Raw genomic sequence first — 26,370 nt, forward strand, 5'->3', positions numbered from 1 at the left:
ACACAAAAAACAATAAATAAATAATAATAACATCTCACAGTCATGTGTTTGTATGTATGTTACGTGTGAACGTAGTTTGTGGGTGTTATTGAAACTATTTTCAAATAATTAAATAGAAGGAATGTCAGCAGAATAAGCCTACACTAATACTTGTCATATGAATGCAATCCCCACAGACAGATAATGTATATATTTTAACCCAACTATTTCTTTATCAAAAGACTTTATGCAATGCCTGATCAGGTTGATGCAACCATCCCAATCATGTGACCTACTCTGTCAGATTTATATGACAAATGCCATATGAATTTTGGCAATATTACTGACACACAGATCTCACACAAGTAAAAATACTTTTAGGTCTAAGTGAAAGTTAAGCCAACTATTAGAAATCCCATAAATATAAAAAATGCAGAAACTCAGTTTTTTTGAAAACAGCCTGCCAGATCTAGTCGAGCCATATTCTTTCCTTTTTTGTTTCCATTTTATTATTTAAGTATATTTTAACTGTGTATTAAACAGAACACATTCATAATAAATTCAATATGACTGAATGTTGTCCAAAAAGATGACCAGAGAAGGAGAAGGGTACTATGCACTTTATATTATACATTTTTAGAAAAAGAAGCATGGCAAAACGTAGCACAACAGAAAAAAAACAAGGTTGAGCTAATGAAGACAGACGTATTCTGTGACATGTCCTGGAGAAAGCTAAAGAAAGTCAGTTTTCCATAAACAAAGTTGACTGATCTAATGCTTAAGAATACCCCATTTGAGCACCGCACTCCTATCACATTATCAGATATGCAATGGATTAAAATGATCAAAAGTGATGCAGAAGAACTGCAAATATCACCTTTTTTTTTAAAATTCCACACATCCTTTGCCCTTGACTACGTTACCCAAGGCTCGACTTTAGTGCTGGTAGTTTGGTCAGAGATTTGGTTGTTTGATGCTAGTAGTGGCTAATGTAGCCATGAGCTGCTAGCCTCAGTCAGAGACGAGGAGCAGGTTACAGTGGTCTGAGGAGCTCACTCCTTTCTAACTCCACGCCTAACTACCCACATCTCCAACCAAGCTGTCTGGAGGTTCCATCGTGGGTAATGTGGGCGCTAGTTTTTAAACAAGGAAGACAAATGTGTGAAATAAAAAAAGATGGTATCTCTAGTTCTGCTGCATCGATTTCGATACCGTCTGTCGTAAGTCCAACAATGTTATAAGAGTGCAAAGCTAAGTCTGTGGAATACTCCTTTAATGCAGTTTTATACAACATATGAAGGTAGTAACTGGTCCAGCATGGCTCAGTCTGGCATCCATCGAAAACACCATGAATGGTTGTCTCAAAACGTATGCAGGTTGAAAAGCGATGTTCTTGGCATACCACTGTTTAATTGAGCATGCCTACCATGTGGCGTTAATGTGTTACAAATGTATGTATAAGCTTTTTGTGTCTCTGCATGCTGTAGAGCTTGGGGAAAGCCTTTCCGCAGATATGGCAAACAAATGGCTTTTCTCCTGAGTGTATTTTAGCATGTGCGTTGAGAAAACACATTTTTATGAAGCCTTTTCCACAGACATCACATTTATACGGTCTCTCTGTAGTATGTTGTATAAGGACATGCTTCTTCACTTCGGACGTTGACCTGAAGTACTTGTCACATTCAGGCACAGTGCATTTGAAAGGTCTCTCTCCCGTATGAATTAATTTATGTCTCGCGAGTGTTGTCGCAGACACCATCTTTCCACAGTACGGGCACGGATGACGGAACAGCTCATTTAAGTGTTTGCTCCTCTGGTGTTTTTTCAGGGCTCCTTTCTCTTTGAAGGATTTCTCACACTGGGAGCAAGAGTGCTTCTTCTCATTTCGAAACTCACCGTGAATGAGATTCAAGTGCCGCAGCAGGTTGGAATTCTGGGAGAAAGTCTTGCCACACTCCGCACATAGGTAGGGTTTCTCTTTTGTGTGGACTCGTTCATGATAAATCAGATCTGCATCGGATTTGAATCTGCAGCTGCACTGAGCGCACTGGAACGGTAGGTGACCCGTATGTGTCCATTCATGTAGGATTAGAAAGCGGAGCTTGGGTAAAGTTTTCGGACAATGGTTGCATTTAAACGGTCTGCTGATTTTATGGAGGTTTTCGCAATGTCTGAGCAAGGGCATAAAAAGAGTGAAAGTCTCCTCGCACCGCGTACACTTAAACAGGGTGTGTGAAGCCTTGTGCCTTGCCAACGTTGCGGTGTCTCGTAACACCTTCCTACACACGCTGCAGTACAGATCGTTGTGGGTTAGTTTGTGCCTGTCCAGGGAAACTTTGTACCTGAATGCCTCTTGGCATTTGTCACATTTGAAAAGACTCCCGGCTTCGTCCGGCTTCTCCGGATCCACCTGCTGCTTGCCGTACTCATAGCAGGTTCTACGCAAGTGCATCTTAAAAGATGTGAAGAGTTTAAATCTGCTGTCGCAACGAGGGCAGGCGTAATCACCAGCGGGAAAGTGGGTTTTCATGTGAGTTCTCAGGCTTGTATTTACATGCTCCTTGCAGATAAAGCAGTAAATTTTACAAATCGTTTTTGGAGTGCTAGCTGTGATGTCAGAGATGCCCGGCTTTCTGCCAGTAGCTGACACAATGTTAGGACCCGTGTAAGGAGGGTCCTCATTTGAGGAGCTAGACAATGAGTCATATTCAGTGGGGCTAGTGACAGGACTCACCAAGGAAGAGGCAGCACCTGAGTAGTTAGACCATGAGTCAGCCATACTGGGACTGCTGCTAGGAGTCTTATAGCAAGAGCCCTCATCTGAGTAGTAAGACCATGAATCATCTTCACTGCAATTACTGATAGGAGCCATGTATGAGGAGTCTTTGCTGAAGCTGCTTGAATCCTCATTGTCAGAGACCTCTGGGGGAGCCCTGTTGGACGGTTTTGTTTTCCTAGAAGCAGGTTTGCAGGCAGGGGGGGCCTCTTCACGGAGCCCTCTTTTCTCTTTTAGCAGAATCTTTTTCATCTTCAGGCCTCTGTTGCGTCTCACAGGTCGAGACTGCGAAGACAGCGGCATGTCAAGTCTTTCTAGCTGAACACAGCATTGTTTTAGAAGGCAAGATGCATCCTCCACTCGACTTTGAAGGGGGCCTACGTATTCTTCATGTCTTGTAATATCTCCGAAAACCCACCCTGTTCCATTTTCCCCGGGGGCCCAATTAGTTCTGTCAGTCTTTATCTCGCTTGTCCGACGCTCGGTGATTGTGTCAGTCTTTATCGGTGTTGCATGAGGCAATGTTAGAGGTTCCCTCTCCAAATCTGACGCGCGTGATAGCACATAATCCAAGGTGTTGTCTTGTGCTTGTTTTTTATGTGACTCAGGTCTTTTTATAGAGGGAAGCTTGAGAGCTGAAATAATGCAGGCACCCTCCAAGGAACCATCTGAAGAGAGAAAAGCATGCTGTAATGAAAGAGTGAAAATCACTAAACCTTGACATCCAGTGCTACTTGCCATTCATTAGTCAAACAACAAATGCCACATCAGGAGTGCATCAGTCAGAGAAAACTCTGACTTGTCTAAATATTTAAAGTTGCACTCACTGAATGTTTGGCCAGATGGGTGCAGCCTTTAAAGCTAACAACAGCTAACACAGTTGTTGCGGCAACTGAGTCAGCCTATTCATACATCCAGCAGACATGCGCCAACATTAGCACTCATTTGAAGTTGTATTTGTCATTCTGATGAATGGTCAGCTTCTAAAACAGCCTCATTGAAATCCCTGCCTCTCTTTGTCATATATCACAGCAAACTGAATATCTTTGGGTTTTGGTTTGACAAAAGAAGATATTTGAAGACGGCACCTTGGAATCTGGAAAGTTGGGACATGCATTTTTTCACTGCTTTTGACATTTAAGAGACTAATTATGAATCATTTAATCTAAAAAAAATAATCTGCAGATTAACTGATAGTGAAAATAATACTAATAAGAGAAGCTAAAATGCAGTCAGCCTACAGTTCTGTCCTCCTCACAACTCACAATATCTTTTACAGTCTGACTGGAAAAGCACTATGACTGTAGAAAAGTCCTCATTTATTCCTGCTTAATCGGAAAAATGTGCAAAAAACGCAATTTCCAAATCACAGGTGGTAAAAAGGGGATTAAAAAAAACTTGCATTTATGCAATGTCAGTAGAAGAGATGAATGAAGGCAAACAGCTGCAGATCCACAGCTTAATATGTTTCAGCATGAACAAAAGATGCTGTTATCCCTACTGCAATATCAGGCTACTCCGTGAATGTGCTTTTGTATCACAGCATATTATGCTATGATGTGTTATGACACCCCTAATGGACACCAATTATACTTCCCAGAAGCAAAGCAAAGTTCTCTCAGAAAGTACAATGCTGAGACACAAAATTTGAAAGGGGTGATGAACTGAATAAACCCATGAGTTAGGAACTATAAAAACTTGCCATTGTCATCCAGCCGGCTGAGGTCTTTTTGATGGTGCAGCACGGTTCTGAGCTCCTGACACTGAGAGACAGACTCCATGCAGTCCTCCAGCACAGAGGACACCTCGTCAAACATTGAGGCAACCTGAAGAAAACCAAGAGGACATGAAGCAAAAAGAACAACCTCCATAGAGCAGTGATATTCAAAGCTAGCTTAAAGTGATATCAAAATGGTCAATGTGTTATGCACCTCTTGGAAAGTTTGAAGAGGAAGAAACTTTTCAAGTCTGGACAGAAGCAGCCACATCAAGGTGTGAAGGGCTTCATCAAACGTGGGGCCAAACTCTTCAGGGAAAACTTTCTGAAAGACAGCAGGTATATTATATTACATTTACATTTTTACAAAAACATACAGAAAGATTGCTATGACTGAGGTCATTTAAGAATCAGAGAGACATGGTTTTAAGACAAAGACACAAGACTAAAGCAAGTGGGCCGACTTCAGTAAAACGTATTGGTTTCATTTAAACAATGAATCTGGAACACCAGTCAGCTCTTCATCTTTATTTGTCAAGGAAATACAGTAGTGGAGGTGTGTTGGCACATCCAAGTTAAATGTTTGGCTCCAACACTGACAAAATAAAAGCGACAAAGTGACAGTCGAAGCAACATAGACAGTATCAATTATGATCCATTTAACCAGCAAAGACACTCGCTAAAACCCAATTAATGACAACTCCAGTGGCCGATGACGCTTCTGCGTGGTTGTCTGTTAAAAGAAAACTACTGGCGATTAGATCTTTGAGACATTTGTTGCACTTAATGTACCGCGTAAGTTCAACAATAATACTGACCTGAAAGAAGTTTTCCCTCCTGTCAGGATTTTCCAACATGTTCTTAACCAGATCTACAAAGTTTGGGTTTGGCACTTCCACATTGGTAGCACCGGCCTGCAAACGCATGACATGAACATCCTAAAACTGTACAGCTACGGTAATGAGCAAATGACAGCAACCACCCTAAAGTGTATGGTCACTTTTAATAAGTAACATCTAATTTCCAATAAAATGTTAATTTTTATTTGATGTACAGACACCTTACACTCACCTCCTTTACCCAAGCCTCGATAAGGGTCTGCATCCTGTCCAGGTGTGGCTGAAGAGTCTCGGAGTCCGCAGAAGCTTCAAACTGACACAACTCCAGGATAAGCTACGACCACAAACGACAGTTTTTCGTAACCACACCTTACGTGACTTTGGCCAAGTCTATTAGCTCCATAGCTTAGCAGTACCACATGTCTAGCTTTTTTCTTTTTTAATACCAGTGTCACATTCCTGGATTGAATTTAAATCCTGGACAATGAAGACACCAAAGCAGTTGTTGTTGCAGTAACTAAAGCCACAATGTGTGAAATGAAAAAATATCCCCCCCCCTCTCAAGATGCCCCAATGGTAGAATTAAAACAGACACCGTGTTAAGGTCAACCCCGCCCCCTAAAAATCACTGTCCCAGCAGTTATTAGAGGGTAAGTATGAGCTGTTAATGACCGAATACTACTCCTTCTCACCCGTGCTCTGAGGCCCAGGATAAGTTGGGCCCTCTGGCGGGTGGTGAGCAGCCCTGGCACAATGTCTGTGACCACGGAAACAAACTCCTCGAGCATCCCGTAGTCGGCCACAACCTTCCGCTGGAGGGTCTGCCAGGCCGCCGCTGAGACCAGCCGCATCGGCGAGACGAGGAGGCGCAGGGCAGGGAGCGGGAAGGCGCGTACCTGAACGCAAACACCAGTCCGTCATCTGCCCACACAACACCAGCCACATACACTGACGTGCTGGAGATGTATCCCGACTCCGGTCGTCTATCCTGAAAACAAGCATTCTCCAACTGAATCGCACCGAAACATTTGAGCAGCTTCGACTGATGCGCCAGCCTCGACCCAGGGCTTCCATGCTATTTGAACCCCCACTTCAACTTCATTTAGTGCTACGCTTCCGTTTTCGCTGCCACTTCAATACCTATCAGTGTCTCGACTCCGGGAACACTTTCATTCCCTTCATTGTCTTCGGCTGCAGCAGTTAGTGCCGCGCTGAGGCATTTCAAACGCTGCAAAGGCTCAACACGTTAAGAAAACGGTTAGAATTAAAAAAAATCGTTGTGGTATGGTATATTCGCACTTAGTTGGACTGGGGAAAATGTCGGCGATATTGGCTAACACGATCTCGCTATAAATTAAGAGTATGTAAATCTCCCCATTTACTCTCATGGGTCAACAATGCACTGTATAAAGCTGATATTAGCCACCCATGCTTTGCTCGTACGACTCCTCCGTATTTTCACAGTTGCTTTAATGTAGCCGGCTACCGTCAGCGTTTCCAGCGGTAAAACTTAGTGAACGGTTACTCACAGTCTCCTTTGGAGACATCTTCCATCCTGTTTTCCCGCTCCACCCGGGGAAGCAGAAGATGTTAGACCTATGGAAGCGATTCTACTACCTTCCGCCTCTATCTCCCCCTTTCTTCCCCTCAGAGCTGGGGCTTTAAAAGACGCATGAGGGCGAAGCTAACAGCCCGCTTGCAAATTTGGATTGAAACCAATCATTCGTCCGACGGTGTTTTTGTTCCGGGTGGTCTGGCCTGTTTCGATGGTTCCCGGCGCGGGTCAACTTGACTGTCGCACAATCCAGGCCTGGCCGGCCCACCAAAGCGTTCTAATCACAAACAACGTATTTTAATATCGCTGCTAACCAACAATAGTTAGTTAGTCTGTTAATCCGTGTGGCATAATGCTGGAGGGAGCGCCTCTTGGCAAGTTTGAAGAGGAAGAAACTTTTCAAGTCTGGACAGAAGCAGCCACAACAAGTTGTGAAGGGGCTTCACCAAACGTGGGGCCAAACTCTTCAGGGAAAACTCTCTGAAAGACAGCAGGCATATTACATTAAATTTTTACAAAAACATACAGAAGCCCACTTAATGTGCGGTTCCTCTGACAAGAAAGTGCGAGACTATGTTTTTGGTCAATCATGAGTGAAAGACGCACCTAGGTACAACGCCCACAGAAGAGGCCGGCATCAGAGTTGACCTGTGTTTTATTGCCGAGAATACATCTGACATGGCTGCTTTACAGCATTACAGACATGCATGTGCAGAGCTGCATTTCACACACGGTCATGTGTCAGGAGTTTTTTTTTTTTTTTTCCGGCTTCACAGTAACGGCCCACATGTCGACTGTGCTCAGTGGCGAGCAGAGACTCTAGGGGCAAGGGGCCAAGATAAAAAAAAAAAAAAGGGGGGCCCCTTTTTCACATCAAGGGGTTAAGGCTGGTGTTTCTCTCCGTGTGCATGGAGGTGAACGTGCAGCCCAACACGCTGTGGAGATTTTTGGGAGGTGTGCGCTTCAGCTATTCTGCAAGCCATTTACCCACAGTTCTTTTTGTAGCTATCGACTGTAAGCATGCGTTTTGGTGTTCGAACCAGAGTGGCCCCTCGGCCGTGGAGATCGGAAGCGCTCAACGTGAAATACAGGGTTTTCCCTACCAGTATAAGACTTAGGCACAGCAAGAAAGGATTTTTTTTTTGTAAGAAAAAAAAACTGTGCTGAAAGTTCTCTATCTCTCTGGACAGAAAGGACACCGCATTGGCCCTAATACATTTAGGGAAGGAAAAATGCAGGTTTTAAAAAGTGGGGGTTGTCTTATATTTCAGGACTAGACAATTACATGTTCATTCACTACAACAGATATTCCTTTTGGAATACAGTGCAGCAGTGTTGCATTGTGGGCTCTTTGTAGCCTTGCTGTGCTGCTTGGCTAGCAAGTATTTTCGAGTGTGTCTGTAGTGAGTCTCTCAGAGTTAATCGGCCAAGTGCTTGGTTGGTCCAGTCGAGCCGGCAGGAGTTTCTGAAGGCTGGTGCTACATGTTGTGCTGCCACAGAGGAAATCAATTCAGGACGAGTGAAAATGAGTTCAGTGCCTCCCCGTCGTCCTTACTGCAGAAAGTAAACCAGGGAGAAAATCTGTCACAGATGGGGAGCTCAGAGAGACAAATCCAAACACTATTTCTCCACATCCTCCTCCATGTTTTTTCCTCAATCTGCATCAACCTTCGCAGACTTCTTTCATTGAGTTTCTTCTTAGCACCACGTCCTGGAAGCGTCTAACAGTTTTATGACTTTGAAACTTCTTGACATCATTATCGAATGCTGAAACAGGAATTTCAAGATTTTTGGCGATTGCCTTGTAGCCTTTGGAATTGTTAAGTTTTTTGATAATAACATTTCTGATGCTCTCATGTCTTTGGCATTGTGAAGAAGAAATTCGAAACAATCAGCCCCTTTTTATGTAGTAAAACCATCATTCATTGGTTAATTCAGGTCATGTGACCACTGAATATTAAGCACATGTCAGTTTTTCTTTTTTTCTTTTTGAGGAACTTTAAACTCCTCAAAAGGGGTGCCAGGGGTGTGTGAGGTCTGCCTCTAGTGATGTCAGCTGAGTTTGCGTCGGGTCTGAAGACTGCAAGTTTGAAAATCAGGAAGTGTGTGCTTGAGGCTAGCCGCTCCAGGCTGCACTAGGAGCGTGATGGTAAATCGGAGGAGTGTTCTTTAATCTCATTGTAACCACAGCAGACAAATATTTCCCATAAAGTCTTTATTTGTGGCGGCAAAATCATGCAAAACCTCTGGTAAGAAATTTAAAAGGGAACTTGGAATGATCTGCATGAAAATGAAAATGCAGGCAGATGCGTCCTGACAACCATTTAGGATTTACTGCAACAGCGTTCGTAGGATTGTGCTTTTCATCTCCGAGTCCGACACAAAGATTCATTTGTAGGGTTAAAATTATGCACAACAGGTGGACAATTCTACGGACTCTGTTTATTGGAAACCAGGAAGTTAAAAAATAAATACATCTGCACCTAAAAGAAAAATGCCATTTCTGTAGTGATACTTCACATACAGCACAGTACCAGTGAATTTACTCATCTCAAATATATAAAGAAACCATCTGAAATAAATGGGCTGGGCAATCAAGTATAATTACAGGTGATAAAGCATTCTTGCTGGGTAATGAAAGAAGCCATTTACAGTGATGAGAGTTCATTGGTGTCCTTTCAACACTTTGCTTTCATTTTGTGTTTTTTCCTAATAAGTATTTTGCTCAATACAGAAAAGTAAAATGCCACAGAAGCAATGCATACTTGTCAAATTCGAAGGCATCTGAACCAAAATATAACTCAGTTATGAGTTAAATTTTTTTTTGGGGGGGGGGGGGCGTTAAAATTACGGCATATATATCGTCGATTTATATCCTACCAAGGGCATGGGAAAATTAAAGAAAGAGTCTTTATACATGGGAATGCATACTGGTCAAAAAACAGATGAGCAAAACATGAATGACTTGCCCACCTAACTTATGAGGCTTCAACAAATTCCTCCCCAAATTAATTCAGGAAAAACAACGCACATTTATTTCCATTGCAAATACTATTACAAACGCTCGAGTCAATAATATCCCACCACAAGGAGTCCGCTTCAGTATCATACAATGCCAAATCACAGGCAATTTTATATCTTCACCTCTTATTCACCAATGTGTCAAATATTTAGAGTACACATTTTTATGTAGAAAACTTTTCTCGCTTTTTTTCCTTCCTTTATACAGAGTAATAAAAAACAGTTAAGGCAAGATGCATCAAACAGAAATCCGAGGGGCCGTGGATCAGCCTCTGCGGGCGTTCTGATTCCACTCGTTCTGGATCAGACGAAGGTGCAGTCGGCAGCTCCCACTCGCTCTCTGTCTCAGGCATCTTACACTGGCGGGAGGGGAAGAGGAGGAAGTGGTGGCGGGAGGGTGGGGTGGGGTGGGGGGTGTTAGAGGTGTCCACTAACACTCCACCTCCCCTCCGATCCCCCGCTTTGAGTCTGCCAAAACACTCCTCTTTGGCACTTAGGCTGGCAGACTCAGCTTCTTTCCTTTCAGTACTGAAGTGAGACAGGACAGGTTTATGTTTAACACAACAGACCACATGACAGTTCGACGTCATTTACAACACAGTCTAATCTAAAAGGTTCCTCACCCCACGTCCTCTTCAATTTCTTTAAAAATGTGTTTTTGTATTTGGGTAACCTGACACTTTATCTTCTGAAAACATTTTTCCTTAGAATTTCAGGTAGGTTTTGCCTACCTTGAAAGACACTTCCGCACATGTCTGCTTGTCACTCTTGTTTCCTAACCTTGGTTCTTGACAGTATTTTAAAATAAATGCCTGAGTTTCTGCAATGCAATACTTTGCAATGAAAGCACTGGAGCCAGCGCAAGTTATTTTAAAACAAAATTTAAAATCTGACAAAAGGTCAAACTAGCATCCTAAAGCAGCAAAGACGTTTAAGTGAAAGCATTTGAAATTAAATGTATGCAAAAACATAGCAGTGAATTACCCCTTCACAGAGTGCATCCGAATTTTGCTTTAACTTTATGTTGTCTACCAGCAAAGAGCTGTCTCTTTCCATCTTCTGATGAAATCTGCCTTTTGTCCAACTACAGGCATAATAATGACCTGATAAATACTAAAGAAGCTTCCAAACAGTGTCATCTACATTCATGAAAAATGTTACTATAGTTGGCAGAACCCTGGAAAAAGTAGTCCAATACAAATATAGTGTGAGGAGTGTAATAGTCCTTGTTGGGACACTCACAGATAGGATAAAAGTAAGATACAACATTTGTTATTATGTCTTTGTGACATGCAGAGCAATCTGCTAAGAATTCAAATGTTAAGATGCATATTGGATTGGGGATGCATTTTGATGTCAGGTGTAGTGCTATACCAAAATATTAAGACAACATTGGCTTGTCGCTGGTTTCTTGCTCCAATTTGATGAAGTTTCCGGCACAGTAAAGACTGGTATATGCTGATTTACGACCAAGTAACTAGTACTATACTGTTTGTCCGCTGAAAGCTGCATTGATTCTAAAGCAGCATTGCTTGAAACCTAACTAACGCACAGAGCAAAACAAAACATCTTCACAGTTTTACTGTGTTTTCTGAAATTACAAGAAAAACGAAGCAGCACTCACCTTTTGTTACATACAAATAGAAGAAGTCACAGTAGAGGATGGTCTGCACCACTCCAGCAACAATGGCGATCATGTCAAAGAATCCTTCAAAGTAGAACCTCCATATCCAGTTGATGAGGTAGAGGGCTCTGTAGAGTCCCAGGAAGAACAGGTAGTGGGTGGTGATGGTTTCGGCCTCACCTGTCTTGCTGATCATGAAAAGCTGGGGCAGGATGGCCACCGACTCCAAGTAGATGGAGAATGTCCACAGGATCTGGGAAAACGGAAGGGGAGGACAGAGTTGTTGAGAGACAAAGGAGCACTGACATGTATGTTGACTAAAACAACCACCAGTGATTAGAATGAGTTCACAAATATTCGCATAGTTGTCCTCGAAACAAAGTGAGCATTTTCCATCTAAAACGTATGGCTGTGGGCAAGAATCCTGTTCAGGCAGCTACTAAGTACTTCTACTACGTAAAGCTTCAGGCTTCAGGCTTAGGTGAACCAATGGTCTCCATCTGTGTTTGTCATGTGATACAAGTCGGACACGAAAAATGATTTCTCATCAGAGACTAGTTTGTAAATATTTACTGAGACATTTGTATTGTTATCTCCTACCGGCCAGGTGTACCTGGTGTGTAGCTGACTGAACCAAATGACAAACATTTCATCTGACAGAGTAAAAATTACACTTTATTTGATAATGATGTCACGGAAATCTGTGTATGACCGGACTCTGCTCCCACAGTAACAAGCAGAGATTGACGTGCGACACCAGTCACATACAGTGGGGTCCAAAAGTCGGGGACCACTTCCCAGGAACGTATGAATGGTTAAATGCACATTCAGGATCATACGCATCTATGCCATATGAAAAAGTCTATCAGTGTGTTTCTGCTGAATTTCTGACCTCCAGAGGAGAGAAGTCGTGGTTAACCAAGAAAGCCAGGCCACCAACAGGCACAACCAGGAACTCCACTCGGAACGTGTCGTGGTTCCCATCATAAGTTGCCTTGAACTTAATGTAGATCAGGTACACAGTGGCGTACGCACATCCAATGTAGATGATCTGAAAGATCAGGATAACACCAAAACATGAAAAGGAGAACATCCACAGGTCCCAGTAGTATAGTGACATGAATACATTCAAGCAGCTGCGACAACACACACAAATCGGTCACATTTACTACACGGCTTTCCCAAGCTTTAGCAAACACAGGTGTGTCGGCTTGGTGCACTAGATGTGTGTTTAGTGCTAGGAAAAAAATACTGCAGGATATGAAAACAGGGAGCAACGTGCGAGTATTTCACCTTCATGGTGGTGTTGTAGAGAGAGATGAAGGAGGTGAGCAGGTCCAGGTAACGAGTGGTGAACACCAATGCAAACAGGACCTGACTCTTTCCAGAAATACCTGTGAAGAGACAGCAGAGGGCACTGAAATATTTTCACATCTCGGCAATAGGTTTATATCTTATTTCTTGGCATTTAAGAAAGGGATCGTTCACAGAATGCACTTTGATAAATCCCCTATCTGTCCACCCAGGCTGTTTTGATGCACTTTGCTGATGTTTACAGGTGTGTGCTGTAACTCAACTCCAGATGTTTACACAACAACACATTCAGTATATGGCGGTGAAGCCCTAAAGAAAGATAATTTACAAGTAAACAGTAACATCCCGTCCCAAATAAAAATAAGTGACAGATGCGCACAGTAATCCACAGACCTCACACACTACTCCACAACTCTCCTCTACTGTCTAACAACATACACCCCCCAACTTTCTCTTTATGCAGGAGGGAACAAAACTTTTCATTCATTCATCAACCAATGTTCACTCCCTGCAGCCAGCTTGATCACAGACAACAGATGTGAAACACCAGAGCCAGGACTAAAATAGCAAACATGAGAAATACAGGGGTTGGAAACTTTAACTGTAAGCTAATTTTTGCTAAGTAGAGTCTGTTTCACTGGCATTTAGTCATTTTCAGGTGCCTGTGTTGTTACGAAGTTACACTGCAGCTCACTAATAAGCAGTTGGCAGTGTATGTTTGGGCTCAGCGCAGCAGCTGTCTTCATCCTCACCAGCTCTGTTTATCCGGTGTGTTGGCGAGAGACACCGTTTCCCACAGTCGTACCCACCGAGAGACCAGGACGAGGTTATGATCAGCAATCACGACATTACTATTAGCTGAACATAGCCCCTTTACTGTCGGTTGTGATACATCGGTTTCAGAGCCTTAACTGGTGGAATTCTGGTATTGACAGCTGCTTTCGAATGCACCGCAGTTTGTAATGCTACCGCTTGGACAAAATTGATTTGCGTGCAGCGCCTATCTGGTTTAATCTCGAGCAAACAGCAGTAATGGCAAAAGTCAGGCTGGTGGCGGGCTGTCGTGCACTGCTACGGCCCCGACCTTTGACCGCCGACAGAACCGGAGAGCTCGGCAAAGCTAGACCTGAAGACAGCAACGTTTCCTCGGGACAACACAGCACGCCACAGGCAGCGGTCCACTTCCAAACATTGCCGGGCCAAAAAGGCATGTATTCAGACACGGTCTCTGCAACATTCAACTCGAGTAGACTGCTGCCACGTCAGAGAGGTCGCGATGGGCTAACGTAACGTACAGGAGTCACAGGGGGCCAACGTGAAACTAGATCATCACCCCCACCCCCAAACAATTGAAAATGACGAGGCCCAGGGTGCTAAAGTAAACTAACAAATGCGCTGGCCCTCGGGTCCCCTCGTCCCTACCTAACTCCGCTGCTGCGGGGCCCGATGCGCCGCCAAGGCTAGCTAGTAAGACAGCTGCGGCTAGCCAGTCTTCACAGCTACTCCTTCCCGACAATAGCTTTCGCCGGGTTTCACGTCGCATGTGGTCACGTTCGCAACAACAACGGGGACGATGTCGGAAATGCCCTTATTTTGATGACAGGGCACACTGGTGGTATGGACGGTGTTGCTAGCCAGCTAGCTAACGTTAGCCGATAACTGGCAAATGAGCTCAAACGGAAGACGCTACACAGCACAGACCCTCGTTCGTCTGGTTAAACGGTACATTTACATGGCAGGACGCATTCTGTGCAAGACAAGGGGTGAGGCAAACTGTGAGTAAAGGTATATGACTACTCACCGGCACAAGACCTGGTTTTCCATATTTTTAGCAGCAGGATGATGATGGCTGCTAGGTGGGATAGATCGCCGGTTAGCCTGAAAAGATTCATGTTTGTTTGGAGCTCCGGCAGAAGCGAACCAATTTAAGACTCTATAAAGAGCTCAGGCCGTCTACGGTAGCAATTAATTTATGACCGGACAGTGCTGAATGACACCGTGACACTAGAATAGGCCGATTCTGGCTTCAGAAGGTGGGAAAATGGCGAGTAAAGCGCGACGTGGCTCGGGGATGTGGCCAAGACAACAGTATCCAATGCAAGACGGGAAACGCTGGTGCGCTAAGCCAATCAGAAGAGAAAGATGGATACTTTGCATACATCAATGCTACCTCCAAGCTCCGTGGAAAAGATAGTAATTCTGAGGATCATCTTTCACCTCCCAGTTGCCATGTACATGACTTTTTTTTTAATAAACCTTTATTAAACATTTTCAAATAACAACTGGGTATTATTATTGGCAAACACACCTAACAATAATTCCAAGCAGCATACTTGAACCATGAGTAAAAAAAATGGAAAAGCTAAAAACTAGCAATAATACAAATAATAAATCACCTAAATATATAAAAGAAAAAACAACTATACTATCAACTTAATTTTAAGGGGATTAATCAGTATATAACACAAGTCATTCAGATTCTTAATGACACCTCAGTTTTTTAAGGAATGAAATAAGATTGTCAAGTGTTTAAATGTCACAAAAATTGGAGCAACTTTAAAAATCCACATTTGTGTATATAAAATTTACCCAAAATATGATTACACAAAATTTCAACATCTTTTTTTTGCATAAAAACACCAAAGTTAACAATATGATATTCAAAAACAGGTATTACATTCTTTGTAGCTTAACCACTCATGCATTCTCTCCCAAACGAGCTTAACAATATTACAGGTGTAGAGAAGATGCTCCTGGGATGTACATACATAACTATCTAAATTAAACGTTACTCTTAAGAATTCACTGCATGGATAAATGTCATTAATTGTTTTGAAATCAACTTCCTTCATTTCAGGTGACAAAGGAAATGAGAGATATCTACAGTTAGGTGCATACGTATTTTGACAATGGCACAATTGTCAGAGTTTTGCCTCTGTACAACACCACAATGGAGTTGAAATGAATCCATCAGGATGTGAATGAAGTGCAGACTCTAATCTTCAATTCAAGGGGTTTCACAAAAATATCACATTAACATTTACGGAATTACAGCCGTTTTTATACATAGTCCCTCATTTTCAGAGGCTCAGAAGTAATTGGACAACTGACTTGATGGCTTTATTTCAAATCCACTGTGGTGGTGTGCAGAGGCAAAATTACAAAAATTGTGTCACTGTCCAAATATTTATGCACCTACCTTTAGTTTTAGATAGCGTCTACTCTTGAAAACCTTTGAAATGAAACATTTCTTTTAACAGTAGGAGGAAAACATTCTTTCGTAATTAGTGATCACAAATGTTATTACATTTACCATCTAAGAAACTGTCAATAAACAGAATAGCAGATGTAGGTATTACGGAATAAAACTGTAATATTCCTTTAATCAGATTCCTCAAAGCAACAGGAGTAGCTTTGACAGCTAAAGAACAGCGTCTATATGAGCATTTTATTTTAAAATCAGTAAGATTTAAAAATATTACCATCTTCATCCATTAAATGTATTATAGCCAAAAATCCTTTCTCCATCCAATCTTGATAAAATAAAGATTTCCTCCTATGTCAAACATACCTGTAATTCCCAGTGGTAGAATCTAACTACAAATTTGAGGTACTTGTACTTTACTTGAGTATTTCCATTTAATGCAACTTTATACTTCTAATTAAAAACATCTCAGACGCAAATAATGTACTTTTTTACTCCACTATGTTTATTTGATAGATATAGTTACTTTTGAGATTATGATTAAAAAAACAAAACAAAAAGGAAACATGAGCTTGAAAATAAACAGCATTGCTATAGACTAAACCAGTGGCTTTCAACCTTTTGGGCTTGTCACCCTTTAGGAAAAGCAGTGTGTAGTTCGGGCTCCTTGTCACAGGTTTCATTTGAGAGTTCCACCAAAAAGTCATCTCCGCTTTAAACTTTTTCAGATTGTGTCATTTTTGAGAAATGCTTGAGGACCAAACACACAGAATTATCCATTATGTCACAAAGATTAGAGATAACTTGTTTTTGTGTCAGAGCTTTCCTTTTTCTTCTTTCCTATCCACTTCATCATCTGACGGAACCCCTCAGATTTCCCTGGCGAGCCCCCGGAGGGGCCCGAGCCCTAGGTTGGGTACCACCGGACTAAACGAACTAACTGTGTAACGCAGCAGGTAAAACGAGCCCCACCTTGGGCGGCTGCAACAGTTTAATATTGTCCCAGGGGGTAGAGCTCTGACTAGCACGGTCAGGACCGGCGCATGCGCCTATGCCGCCCTTCTGTCTGCAGCCTACCATGCCGGTCGCTCCGCACAAGGGCCCACGTGCCGTACGCGGAACGCAAATAGCGTAGTGCAACGCCCGTTCGCTCGCAGTGTCCACAGTGTTGCAGCGCGCGTCACGCAATACGCAGGCAGTTCGCGGATCCGTATACAAATAGCGGACCTGACCGGTCTGCACAAGAACTCCCAACGACCCGCTTCCAAGTTCCGTACTGCAGAGTCATGAGAGCACAGATAGTTCCCTGCAGCCCACACCACCCTCGTATGTGCGTAAAACACGCACACGCACACGCACACGAATATACACACGCGAAATGTGCGCAAGCGCATTATGTCATATATCGATTCTCTGTGCCAGTTCGTGTTCTGTGGAGAACCTCGCTCGTCCATTAAGTCCGTCTTGTTTCATTGTACTGCGGAGGTGTTTTTTTTTTTTTTCTTTTTTTGGGGGGGGGGGGTTCAACGTCGGAACCGTGTTCTACAGGTGCAGCGTGATTGACACATTCCTCAGCGAGTCCTACAGTTTTTCTGAATAGCTGGCCCCCGGTTGGCCCAAGTTTTGCCGCCCTTGCCAAAGTCCCGCCCCGGCTAATTGCTCTAGTTCGCATTAATCTCCGATATGGACGCGCCGGCTGTGAGTACAGTTGAGTACATTTAGCTAAAAACATCTCTGTACTTTGACTCAAGTAAACTTCAACGCTAAAGTCTGTCGCATTTTGTTTCTGTCAGTACAGCAACTTTTCCACCTCAGCCAAGCGTTAAAACGTGTTTACCACATTTGGTATTTTGTCACATTTCTGGCATTTCCATGTTTTTTTTTGTTTGTTTGTTTTTTTCATGTGCAAATTATAAACGTGCATAAAAACAGGTGGACTGAAAAGCACTTTCGGTCTCGTTCTGGGGTTTCTCTGCTCGGCCTTTGTGAAAAAGTGAGACGTGTTTCTGGGGGTTTTCTGCTTGTTGTCTCCAGCACCGGATCTTAACTTGAATACTATGAATGTGAATATTTAACAAAGTTAAACAGCAGTTAATTAGTTGAGATATAAAAACGAATCGCTCCCATAAAGCTTTACCTGCATGGCAGTGCACACGATAGGCTGCTCTACCTAGAGGGAAACTCCACCAGGTGTTGGGGAGAACTACTACTACACATGTGGAAAAAGTTGTATAAAGCCTTTAGTGTCTCCAGAGGGAGCAGTGTGAAGTCTGATAAATGTCCTCAGGTGATGTCACCTGAGTCGGCGTCAGCCTAAAAACCTCTGGGGCTGTGGAGATTAGGACCACGTGAGGCACTGCTAACATAAAGACACCCCAGTCTCCAACTGAACTTTTGCTGGTCAAGTTGCATTGTGGGTACAGGCACCAAATTTTAACTTGGAAGAGGAAGGTGGGGAATAAAAAAAAGATACCTTCTCTGGTTCCGCCGCGGCAATTGGATCCTGTTTTTTTTTTTTTTTTTTTAACTGTCCACCATGAGTCCAACAGTGTTATGGGAGGACAAAGCTGTATCAGTGGAGTGCTCTCATAAGCGCCGAGGACTGCAACTGTGGGTATTGGGATAGACACGGAAAACCTTTTTACGAGTTTCACTGTGGATGGAGTCTGTGATCAATTTACTACCAGCCCTACTACCCTTCAGATAATCAGCAAGAGCTTCATGTTTTTTGCTGCTGTAGGTTCTGTGAGAGTAAGTAAGTCAGAAAATTTTAATTGGAAAAGGCATTATTTAAATTGTATCACAAGATAACAATGACCAAAAACCAGGGTGAAGTCTAATTTCATATCTCAGTACTAATTTTATGCTGTATATTACCCAGCTGCTGTTAGTATAATCTATTTAAGTGCTCATGATTTGGAATAAATGGGCTAAAACAGGCATAAAAACACTGATTTTAGTTGGATTATTTGTCCTGTTAGTTGTGAAGGTGCTTTCACTGAGGAATTGTTCCCGCTTTTGTTTGCCCGTCAGGTGCTGAACCTTGAGCGGGTGCAGGCGCTGGAAACCTGGCTGAAATCAACCAATATAAAACTTACTCAAGTAAATGGCCAGAGGAGGTATGGAGGACCACCCGAGGGTGAGTGAGGCTGCTGCCGCTGCTCAGCTCCAACAAACTCCCTTTACACAAGATTACAGTGAAGCTAGCTCCTAGGAGAAACCAAAAGATACAAATACACCGAATTTTCGACTGCAACTAAAGCCAAGTTTCATTATCAGCTGTTAGTTTGTTATCTTAATTATTGAGTCTGTCAATGGCAGAAAATAGTGACTATTGCCAAGAACCAGTTCCCATTTTTAGATGACTTTTTTTTTTTTCAAGCAACAGTCCAGACTCCTAAAAAGAAATGTACAGGTTCACAAATTAGAGAAAAGCTGCAAATGCTCATGGTAGCAACAGAACAGACGTGACCTAGGACATTTGTAGTGTAATTAAAAAAAACAGAAAAAAAAAAACCCAACCTTTTCTTCTTCAATATGCAATGCAGTTGATCAAGATAGAGCCTGCAAACATGCTGGTGCTAGTGCTGCAATTGACACTGAAGTGAAGATCTTGATCTCATGATCACATTATCAAAGTTTTGATGGGGGAGTGCCAAGTTAGGGAGCTAGCATATGATTGAGTGCCGCACTGGAAAAATGCACACATTAAACAAAATAATTCCAAAACCAATCATTTCATGATAAACATTAAGATGCCAGAAAGCTTCCCAAGCAGCACAAGAGCACCTGCAGAGAGAGAGAGAGAACGAAGAGTTTTCATTTTTGGAGGGAGAGATTTCAATTCATACCACAATAACACATTATTATTAAGTCAAAATGATTATGAAGGTGTTACTACATCAACATAACTTCTCTTACTTGTGAGATTTATGGTGCTGATTCCCTCTGGTCACAACTGTGTTGCTGTCCAGCAGTTGCAGGGTATGATGATGAGAGAGAGTCCTCTGTAGAACTTTCAAACCTTCGATGCATCGCGTCATTTGACAAACTTATATCCCTGAACTTTGCTTTTTATTCAGGACATACAATGTCGGCCACTTTCATCAAGCAGTCCTGCACAAACTCCTGAATCTTAGATGGTTGAACTTGCACATTAATGAAATGTGTAAGGTCACATCACAGTCATCATTTTGTCTTGTATGAGTGCAGATTTACTGTAAAGACCGATTCTGTATATTATTTACATTAATGGAAAATGAAGGTTTTCAACTTTCAGGCATTTTTATTCTACATCATTTAAAATCCTGACTTCTGCACATTTTATTTTTAAATAAAACATGTATCATCTTGAGGAAATTACCACTGCTTTTTTAAAATTAGAATTTGTTAGTTTGACTCCATTAATAATAAATTTTTTTAAAATGCAACAATGGTTAAAATTCAAAGATGAACATATACAGTGCTGTGATGCTCTGATAAACTTGATGATGTATTAGCTAATATGATACAGATGTTTCCATTTAGTGTGCTGTGTGAGATTTTGAGGTCAAAATTAAGAGTATAGCATGTTAGGCACAGAATTTTCAAAGTGAAACTGTTGTGAAAATGGAGCCAAGGTTTATGTAAAATACCGTACTATTTTTTTGATGCTGGAAATGTATGGCACACAGGCAGTGGCTACACAGACAATGCTTGTTAGTAAAATCAGTTCATTGTTGTTGTTTTCTCTTCAGGGGATTATTGCCAAGAATAAAAAGATCAAATAACACCAGCCTTATCTTTTAATGCAGAAGCAAGTAAAATGGTTTAATTTTTCACTTGACCTCATTAGACCATGTGATGTACCCACTTCCATCTCCTGTCCATTCTGCTGTCAGTGTGGGATGGCCCCAACCCAGGAGCCCGCTGTGAGGTCTTCATCAGCCAGCTCCCACGGGACGCCTATGAGGACCTGCTGATCCCCCTGTTCAGCTCTGTGGGCCCACTCTGGGAGTTTAGGCTCATGATGAACTTCAGCGGGCAGAACCGCGGTTTTGCGTACGCCAAGTACAGCTCGTCAGGTGTAGCTGCTGATGCAATACGCCAGCTGCACGGCCACATGCTGGAGCCCGGCTTTCGCCTAAGCGTCCGCCGCAGTATAGAGAAGAGACACCTCCAGATCGAAAACCTGCCGGCCACCACCAGGCAAGAGGACCTACTGCAGGTACCATGGCACTGTGGCTTGTCTTTGCGATAGCATGACAGGACCGTACACACCGCGGCAAGTTCATAAGGTACACCAAGCTAAAACTAATCCAGTCTAATACAACAGTCCTGCAATAAATCCTTCCTTCATGAAAGTTATAATGTTCTGGCTGGGGTCACATTCACAAAGATAGACACGGCTTAAATCAAACTAACAGTCAGGCTTACCATGGCTGCCTGAGCATCCGCTCACTGCACTCTCTTAGAACTCTCCCTTCGCATTAGTCGCTTCACAATATTGTTAGCAAACAACAATTTAAGAACCATGTTTTCCTCTTTTGTCATTTGGTGCCACTGGTCAGCAGGTGTTACTGATTGTTATCAGTTAGCATATAATTTACGCCGTAATTGGAGCAGCCAAGTGTGAAAAACCGTTCATGTCAGCCTCCAAATTGTAATTCCGAGTCAAAGATATTGGGAATTTCTGACAATGCGTCCATGTCTGGACTAGCTGTGACGCACTCCAGTGGCCTCTTCTGTTGAGCTGATGAGATTTAGCCTGCAGAAATCTACAGCTTATGGCAATTGCGTTAAAGGCCATTTAAAACAGAAATATCAAATATAAACTTTTAGACATTTATTGATGTTTGCTTTTCTGTCTTACAACACCGAAAAGAACTGCAGTCCTACGAGAACGCCTGTTACTGCTTTGTGAGTAAAAGTTGTGAAAATGTTATTCTCTTTGCAACTAATCTTTGTTTCCAGGTAGTGCGTGTGCTGGCAGAGGGGGTGGAGAGAGTGTCTCTGAAGGCCAGGTCTGGTATAGAGGGTGCGTCAGCTATAGTAGCCTTCTCATCCCATCACGCTGCTTCTATGGCCAAGAAGAGCTTGGTGGAAGGTAGGTGAAGTCCTGCTGATACTGATGGACATGATACACTTATGTTGTCAACCTCTTGACATGTCAACATGTTTTTTTCATGGATGGCACAGAAAGGAGACATTACCATTCTTAATCCCACCTTCAAAGTTATGATGTAGCAGTAGTTTCCAACCAAGAAAATGTCAGTGAGCACAACACCAGACATATTGAGTCACTGAAAAAATCTGACTTGCAGGCAGCAATTCAGTGTGGCTGCAAAAAGGCTAGAGGAGTAATGCAAACTAGGACTGTCACTTCTTTCCAAAAAATTAAGGTCAAACGAAGGAGAACTAATAACTAACTGGTTGGAACGAATGTGATTGAGAGTTAAGCTCAACTTGACTTGGTTCCCTACATTCGTGGTGCCTCTGCTGCCTTCCTGAGGCTGAATCAAAATTGACCGCACTTGCAGATTTGTAGATTTAATGGGTGCATTCCTAGGAAGTCTGTGAGTGCTGAGCAATCTATAATTCTACAACACCATAAGTTCACATGGGGCCTCCAGTGGGCTCTCCGCAGACTTCAAGAGAGTCTGCTTAGGGTGCAGATGTCAATGGACTTGGTCATGTGTAATACATACATTTTTGGAAGCCATTCGCATTATAAATTTTTGATTGATTAGTTTATGAATGTAGTGAGTTTTGATAACGCACATAGGGAATAACTAGAGTGCATCTTGCGATGGGATCACACCAGCCGCAATGCCCGTCAACATGGTAATGTTCCGACCCGTGAGTACTCAGTAGTCATTACCTCATTATTACACGGATACTCAGTACTCATGGGTCGGGCAGCACCCATCTTCCAGCTTGGCCTTCATTTTGATCCAAACACCTGTAAAGTTTCATGACTGTATCTTGCACGGTGGTAAGATACAGTCTGTCACTGTGGTAACAAAAACTGTCCACAGACAGGCAGACAGAAACACATTTTAACACCTGCCAGAGTACGGAGAACCACCTCTGTGGTAGCTTCAGTAAGTGTCTCCAGGACCACATTTTGCCATGATGACACACATACACGCACAGAATCACAAAGTACAAACAAAACAAATTATTCAGCCTATGATTACCAGCCGCAAGCCTCTGAAAATGAAGGAATACGTATAAAAATGGCTGTAATTCCTAAATGGTTTATGTGATATTTTTGTTAGACCACATGAATTAAAGATGAAAGTATATCTATCTATCTATCTGTGTGTGTGTGTGTGTGTGTGTGTGTGTGTGTGTGTGTGTGTGTGTGTGTGTGTTTTTGTTTTTCATTTTGGTCCACACACATATTTGGATCCTTATTTATACAACATAAAAAAAGTAATAAGACCTAAAGCAATCTGTATATCATTAGACTAACGAATATTAATTTAGATTGAGTACCTAGACAAGAAAAGATGCAAGATATCTAGTCAACATATTTGCAAGAATGAAATCTTGTAAAGCATCACGTTAGGGATGATAACCTCTGTAACTTTCTGAAACACTTTGAGCCTTTGCACAAAGCAGCTGTGGTCCTTACTGTACTCCCTCTTCTTTTTGCGTCCAGCGTTCAAGAAGCAGTTTGCGCTGACTGTCTCCATCAAGTGGCAATCAACAGTGAAGCCGAGCCCGGTCGGGTCACTGCCTCCACAGAAACCTTCGGAGAGCCTCCTGGCGTCACATCTGAAGCTGCCACACCACATCCTGAATTCTCCGCAGCCGTCAGTCGTGCCTCCTCATCTGGCCCGCCGTCCATCCACCCCCCCAGGTTTCTGCAGAGCAGTGGGAGGATCCAGTGCTCCCCCACACTCTCACCCTCCCTGCTCCTTCACCTTCTCTCCTTCCTCCCAGGGGCATCAATTGTCTGCAACATCCCCAAAGATGCTCCTGCATAAGGTGTGTGAGGAGACTGGGGTTGACCAGCTGCTTTATAGTAGGCCTCCACCTACTATGACTGGATTACTGTGATACTGATTCTGAATGAAGTTCTGCAGCTAAGTGGATTTCAGAGATAATGATATTCACACTGAATGATATCAACATGTGTTTCATGGTTCAGATCCGACTGAGTTATGACTCTGTGAAGGAGGACAATTTTTGACGCTAATTGTAGCAGTCAAAATAATTGGTGTTTTACTACTTAGTATCTTAAGTATCTTATTCTCCTCCACCAGCTGTGCTTTCATGCACAGGCTCATTTTTTTGCTCACATTTTGTTCTGCGACATAATTTAAACCTGTTCAGATCTCAGCTGTTACTTTTGAAGCTGTACGTTACATTTTCTAATTAAATAAATGATTTTCGGTTCAAATATGGAAATTTGTTGAACAAAACATGACTAAGTTTTTGATTGTTTTGTCTGTCTAGAAACCAGAGGTCAGATGTCCTTCAGACTGGACCTTACAGTCTGTGCAGCACACACACACACTCACATTAACAGTTCATGCTGTAATAAACAAAAGTCCATAGCATCTATAAATTCCATCTCTTGAATATACAGTGGAGTCCAAAAGCCTGAGTCTGTTGTTACTTACTGATCTAGTAGAAGAAATGCCAACTGTATATTGGTTTTGAGCCCTCCCAAGTCCTGGAGGTCTCTCCATCGAGTGAAGGCCTGCCTGAGGCTCACTCGTTTTATCTAATTTTCTATCACTCTCCCTCTTCGCCTTCTTTGCCTCCTCCGACAACGGGGCTCTTTTTCTTGTGCCTGGTAGAGTTTCCACAGTTCCACCATTTCCATTAACTGGGGAAAGCTAACGATTACTATCGGGGGATTACCAGGGTTACAGAGACAGTTATCCGTGATCGCTTCGTTGCAGTGTGGTCACACGGCAATCAATGCCTAAAATTTAGCATTTCATAACTTGGGCATTTCACAACAAACAGACATTTTCATAAAAAACATTTACTGAGTAATATTACCTGGATTGTAGAATAGTTGGACAGAAGAATCCTACACTTTCACTAACATTAAACCCACAGTCTGCTACAACAATATCTCCAGGTAACAGGTTTTTTAGGAGGTCACTCTCTTCAGTAATCTGCTTATCACTAACTCTTCCTCTCCAGGCAGAAGATACTGTATGTAAGAGACAAACCCTGCGGGACCAACTCCCATCAGAAACGTCCGTGTAGTAATGCTTATAGTTTGACCATGTTTGTGCTATAGTAAGCAAATGATAAGGTCTTTCAATTTTCTCCCATGAGGTATGCCAGTTAACTTGTGCCAAGAGACGTTGAACCTGAAAGCCAAATCTTTCAGAGGAAGATTTTCTCTCAACCTCATCAAAACTAAAATTACTTGTTCAAATCTAGAAAGTACTGACAAATGGCCACGGGGGATATAAGGTGCAAAAAGTTGAAAAACCTGTATTAAAACAAAGGAGTTGTGGAGCCCAGTGTAAAACTCTGTCTTGTCTTCATTCTTCTGAAAAGACTCTTGGCAATGTCATCTATTGGTCACTGTCAGGGGTCTGTCTGGTATCTTGCATCTGTATACAATATATAGTAGCAGGGAGAGGGATTAGTTAATTCGATTTCTCACCAAATCATTATTGATGTAAATTGCTTTTGTCAAGCTATCTTCTTGTGCTTAGTTAACAATATGACTTTAGCCCTGATTTTCCACTCAACAACACTTTTTGAAGATCGCCGAGAAAAGCCCCAGATCAGAGGCGAATCTGCGTCTCGCCGATGCACAACCGACGGGCAAAAGATATCTAGCAGGCTAAATATCTGGACCTGTCGGGGAGTCCAGTAGTGTGAAAGCTGTTGTGACCCGGTTGTGACTGGCAATCACTGCGGTAACGAGCTACAGCCAATGAGAGCGCAAGACATGGGGTGAGGGGAAACCCGGGTGAGTTAATAATCCCTGCTGCCCGCGTCTCCCAATCCATGCCCTCATCCATATTTGTCTTACTTCCTTGTTTACACTGTAAATCAGTACACAAACAACTTGGATCGCTCATTTCTTGCAGACACCCATTTTGGAAGAAAAAAAACCCTGTCTCGCGCATGGTATCACGTCATTTCCCATGTCACTTCTCACGTGTTTCCTTGACAAAATGTAGACAAACTTGTTTGGGATTCCTCCTGGTGAAAGATCTTGTAGTTTGTGATCCCTGTTGCTGATCAGTCATGTAGTGTGCAAACCACAACAATTTTAAGATTTACGATTACAAGACAAACAGTTGTGTAGTGTGAACAGTGCAGCGATCTGACGACTTTGAACGTCATGTAATGTGTAAATGGCATTAGGTGTC

At 42.6% G+C, this 26,370-nt stretch overlaps 3 protein-coding genes across 5 annotated transcripts; 1 reads left to right on the plus strand and 2 right to left on the minus strand.

The window, feature by feature from the left end:
• Window positions 1–260: 260 nt before the first annotated feature.
• Window positions 261–7,143, minus strand: LOC120794721 (zinc finger protein 841-like). The gene is made up of 7 exons (XM_040135976.1): window positions 6,841–7,143; window positions 6,004–6,207; window positions 5,544–5,645; window positions 5,291–5,386; window positions 4,687–4,797; window positions 4,458–4,581; window positions 261–3,423 (listed from the first exon to the last, which is right to left on the minus strand). Exons 1-7 carry the CDS (start codon window positions 6,856–6,858, stop codon window positions 1,415–1,417), a joined length of 2,664 nt encoding a protein of 887 aa, XP_039991910.1. The 5' UTR covers window positions 6,859–7,143; the 3' UTR covers window positions 261–1,414.
• A 2,549-nt stretch (window positions 7,144–9,692) lies between these two features.
• kdelr2b (KDEL endoplasmic reticulum protein retention receptor 2b) lies at window positions 9,693–14,934 on the minus strand. Its single transcript, XM_040135984.1, has 5 exons — window positions 14,627–14,934; window positions 12,805–12,905; window positions 12,404–12,562; window positions 11,512–11,764; window positions 9,693–10,415 (listed from the first exon to the last, which is right to left on the minus strand). The coding sequence occupies exons 1-5, from the start codon at window positions 14,715–14,717 to the stop codon at window positions 10,381–10,383; spliced, it is 639 nt and encodes a 212-aa protein (XP_039991918.1). The 5' UTR covers window positions 14,718–14,934; the 3' UTR covers window positions 9,693–10,380.
• A 2,649-nt stretch (window positions 14,935–17,583) lies between these two features.
• LOC120794382 (dead end protein 1-like) lies at window positions 17,584–24,407 on the plus strand. 3 transcript variants are annotated; one of them, XM_040135414.1, is made up of 5 exons: window positions 17,584–17,737; window positions 19,064–19,169; window positions 20,911–21,236; window positions 21,983–22,115; window positions 23,676–24,407. In XM_040135414.1, exons 1-5 carry the CDS (start codon window positions 17,714–17,716, stop codon window positions 24,074–24,076), a joined length of 990 nt encoding a protein of 329 aa, XP_039991348.1. In that variant the 5' UTR covers window positions 17,584–17,713; the 3' UTR covers window positions 24,077–24,407. The 3 variants fall into 3 exon arrangements, with proteins under 3 accessions (XP_039991348.1, XP_039991350.1, XP_039991347.1); XM_040135416.1 differs by having other exon boundaries at window positions 17,584–17,728; XM_040135413.1 differs by lacking the exon at window positions 17,584–17,737 and adding an exon at window positions 18,595–18,781.
• The last annotated feature ends 1,963 nt before the right edge of the window (window positions 24,408–26,370 follow it).

This window comes from Xiphias gladius, chromosome 9, assembly GCF_016859285.1.
Source record: "Xiphias gladius isolate SHS-SW01 ecotype Sanya breed wild chromosome 9, ASM1685928v1, whole genome shotgun sequence".
Classification (NCBI taxonomy): Eukaryota; Metazoa; Chordata; class Actinopteri; order Istiophoriformes; family Xiphiidae; genus Xiphias; species Xiphias gladius.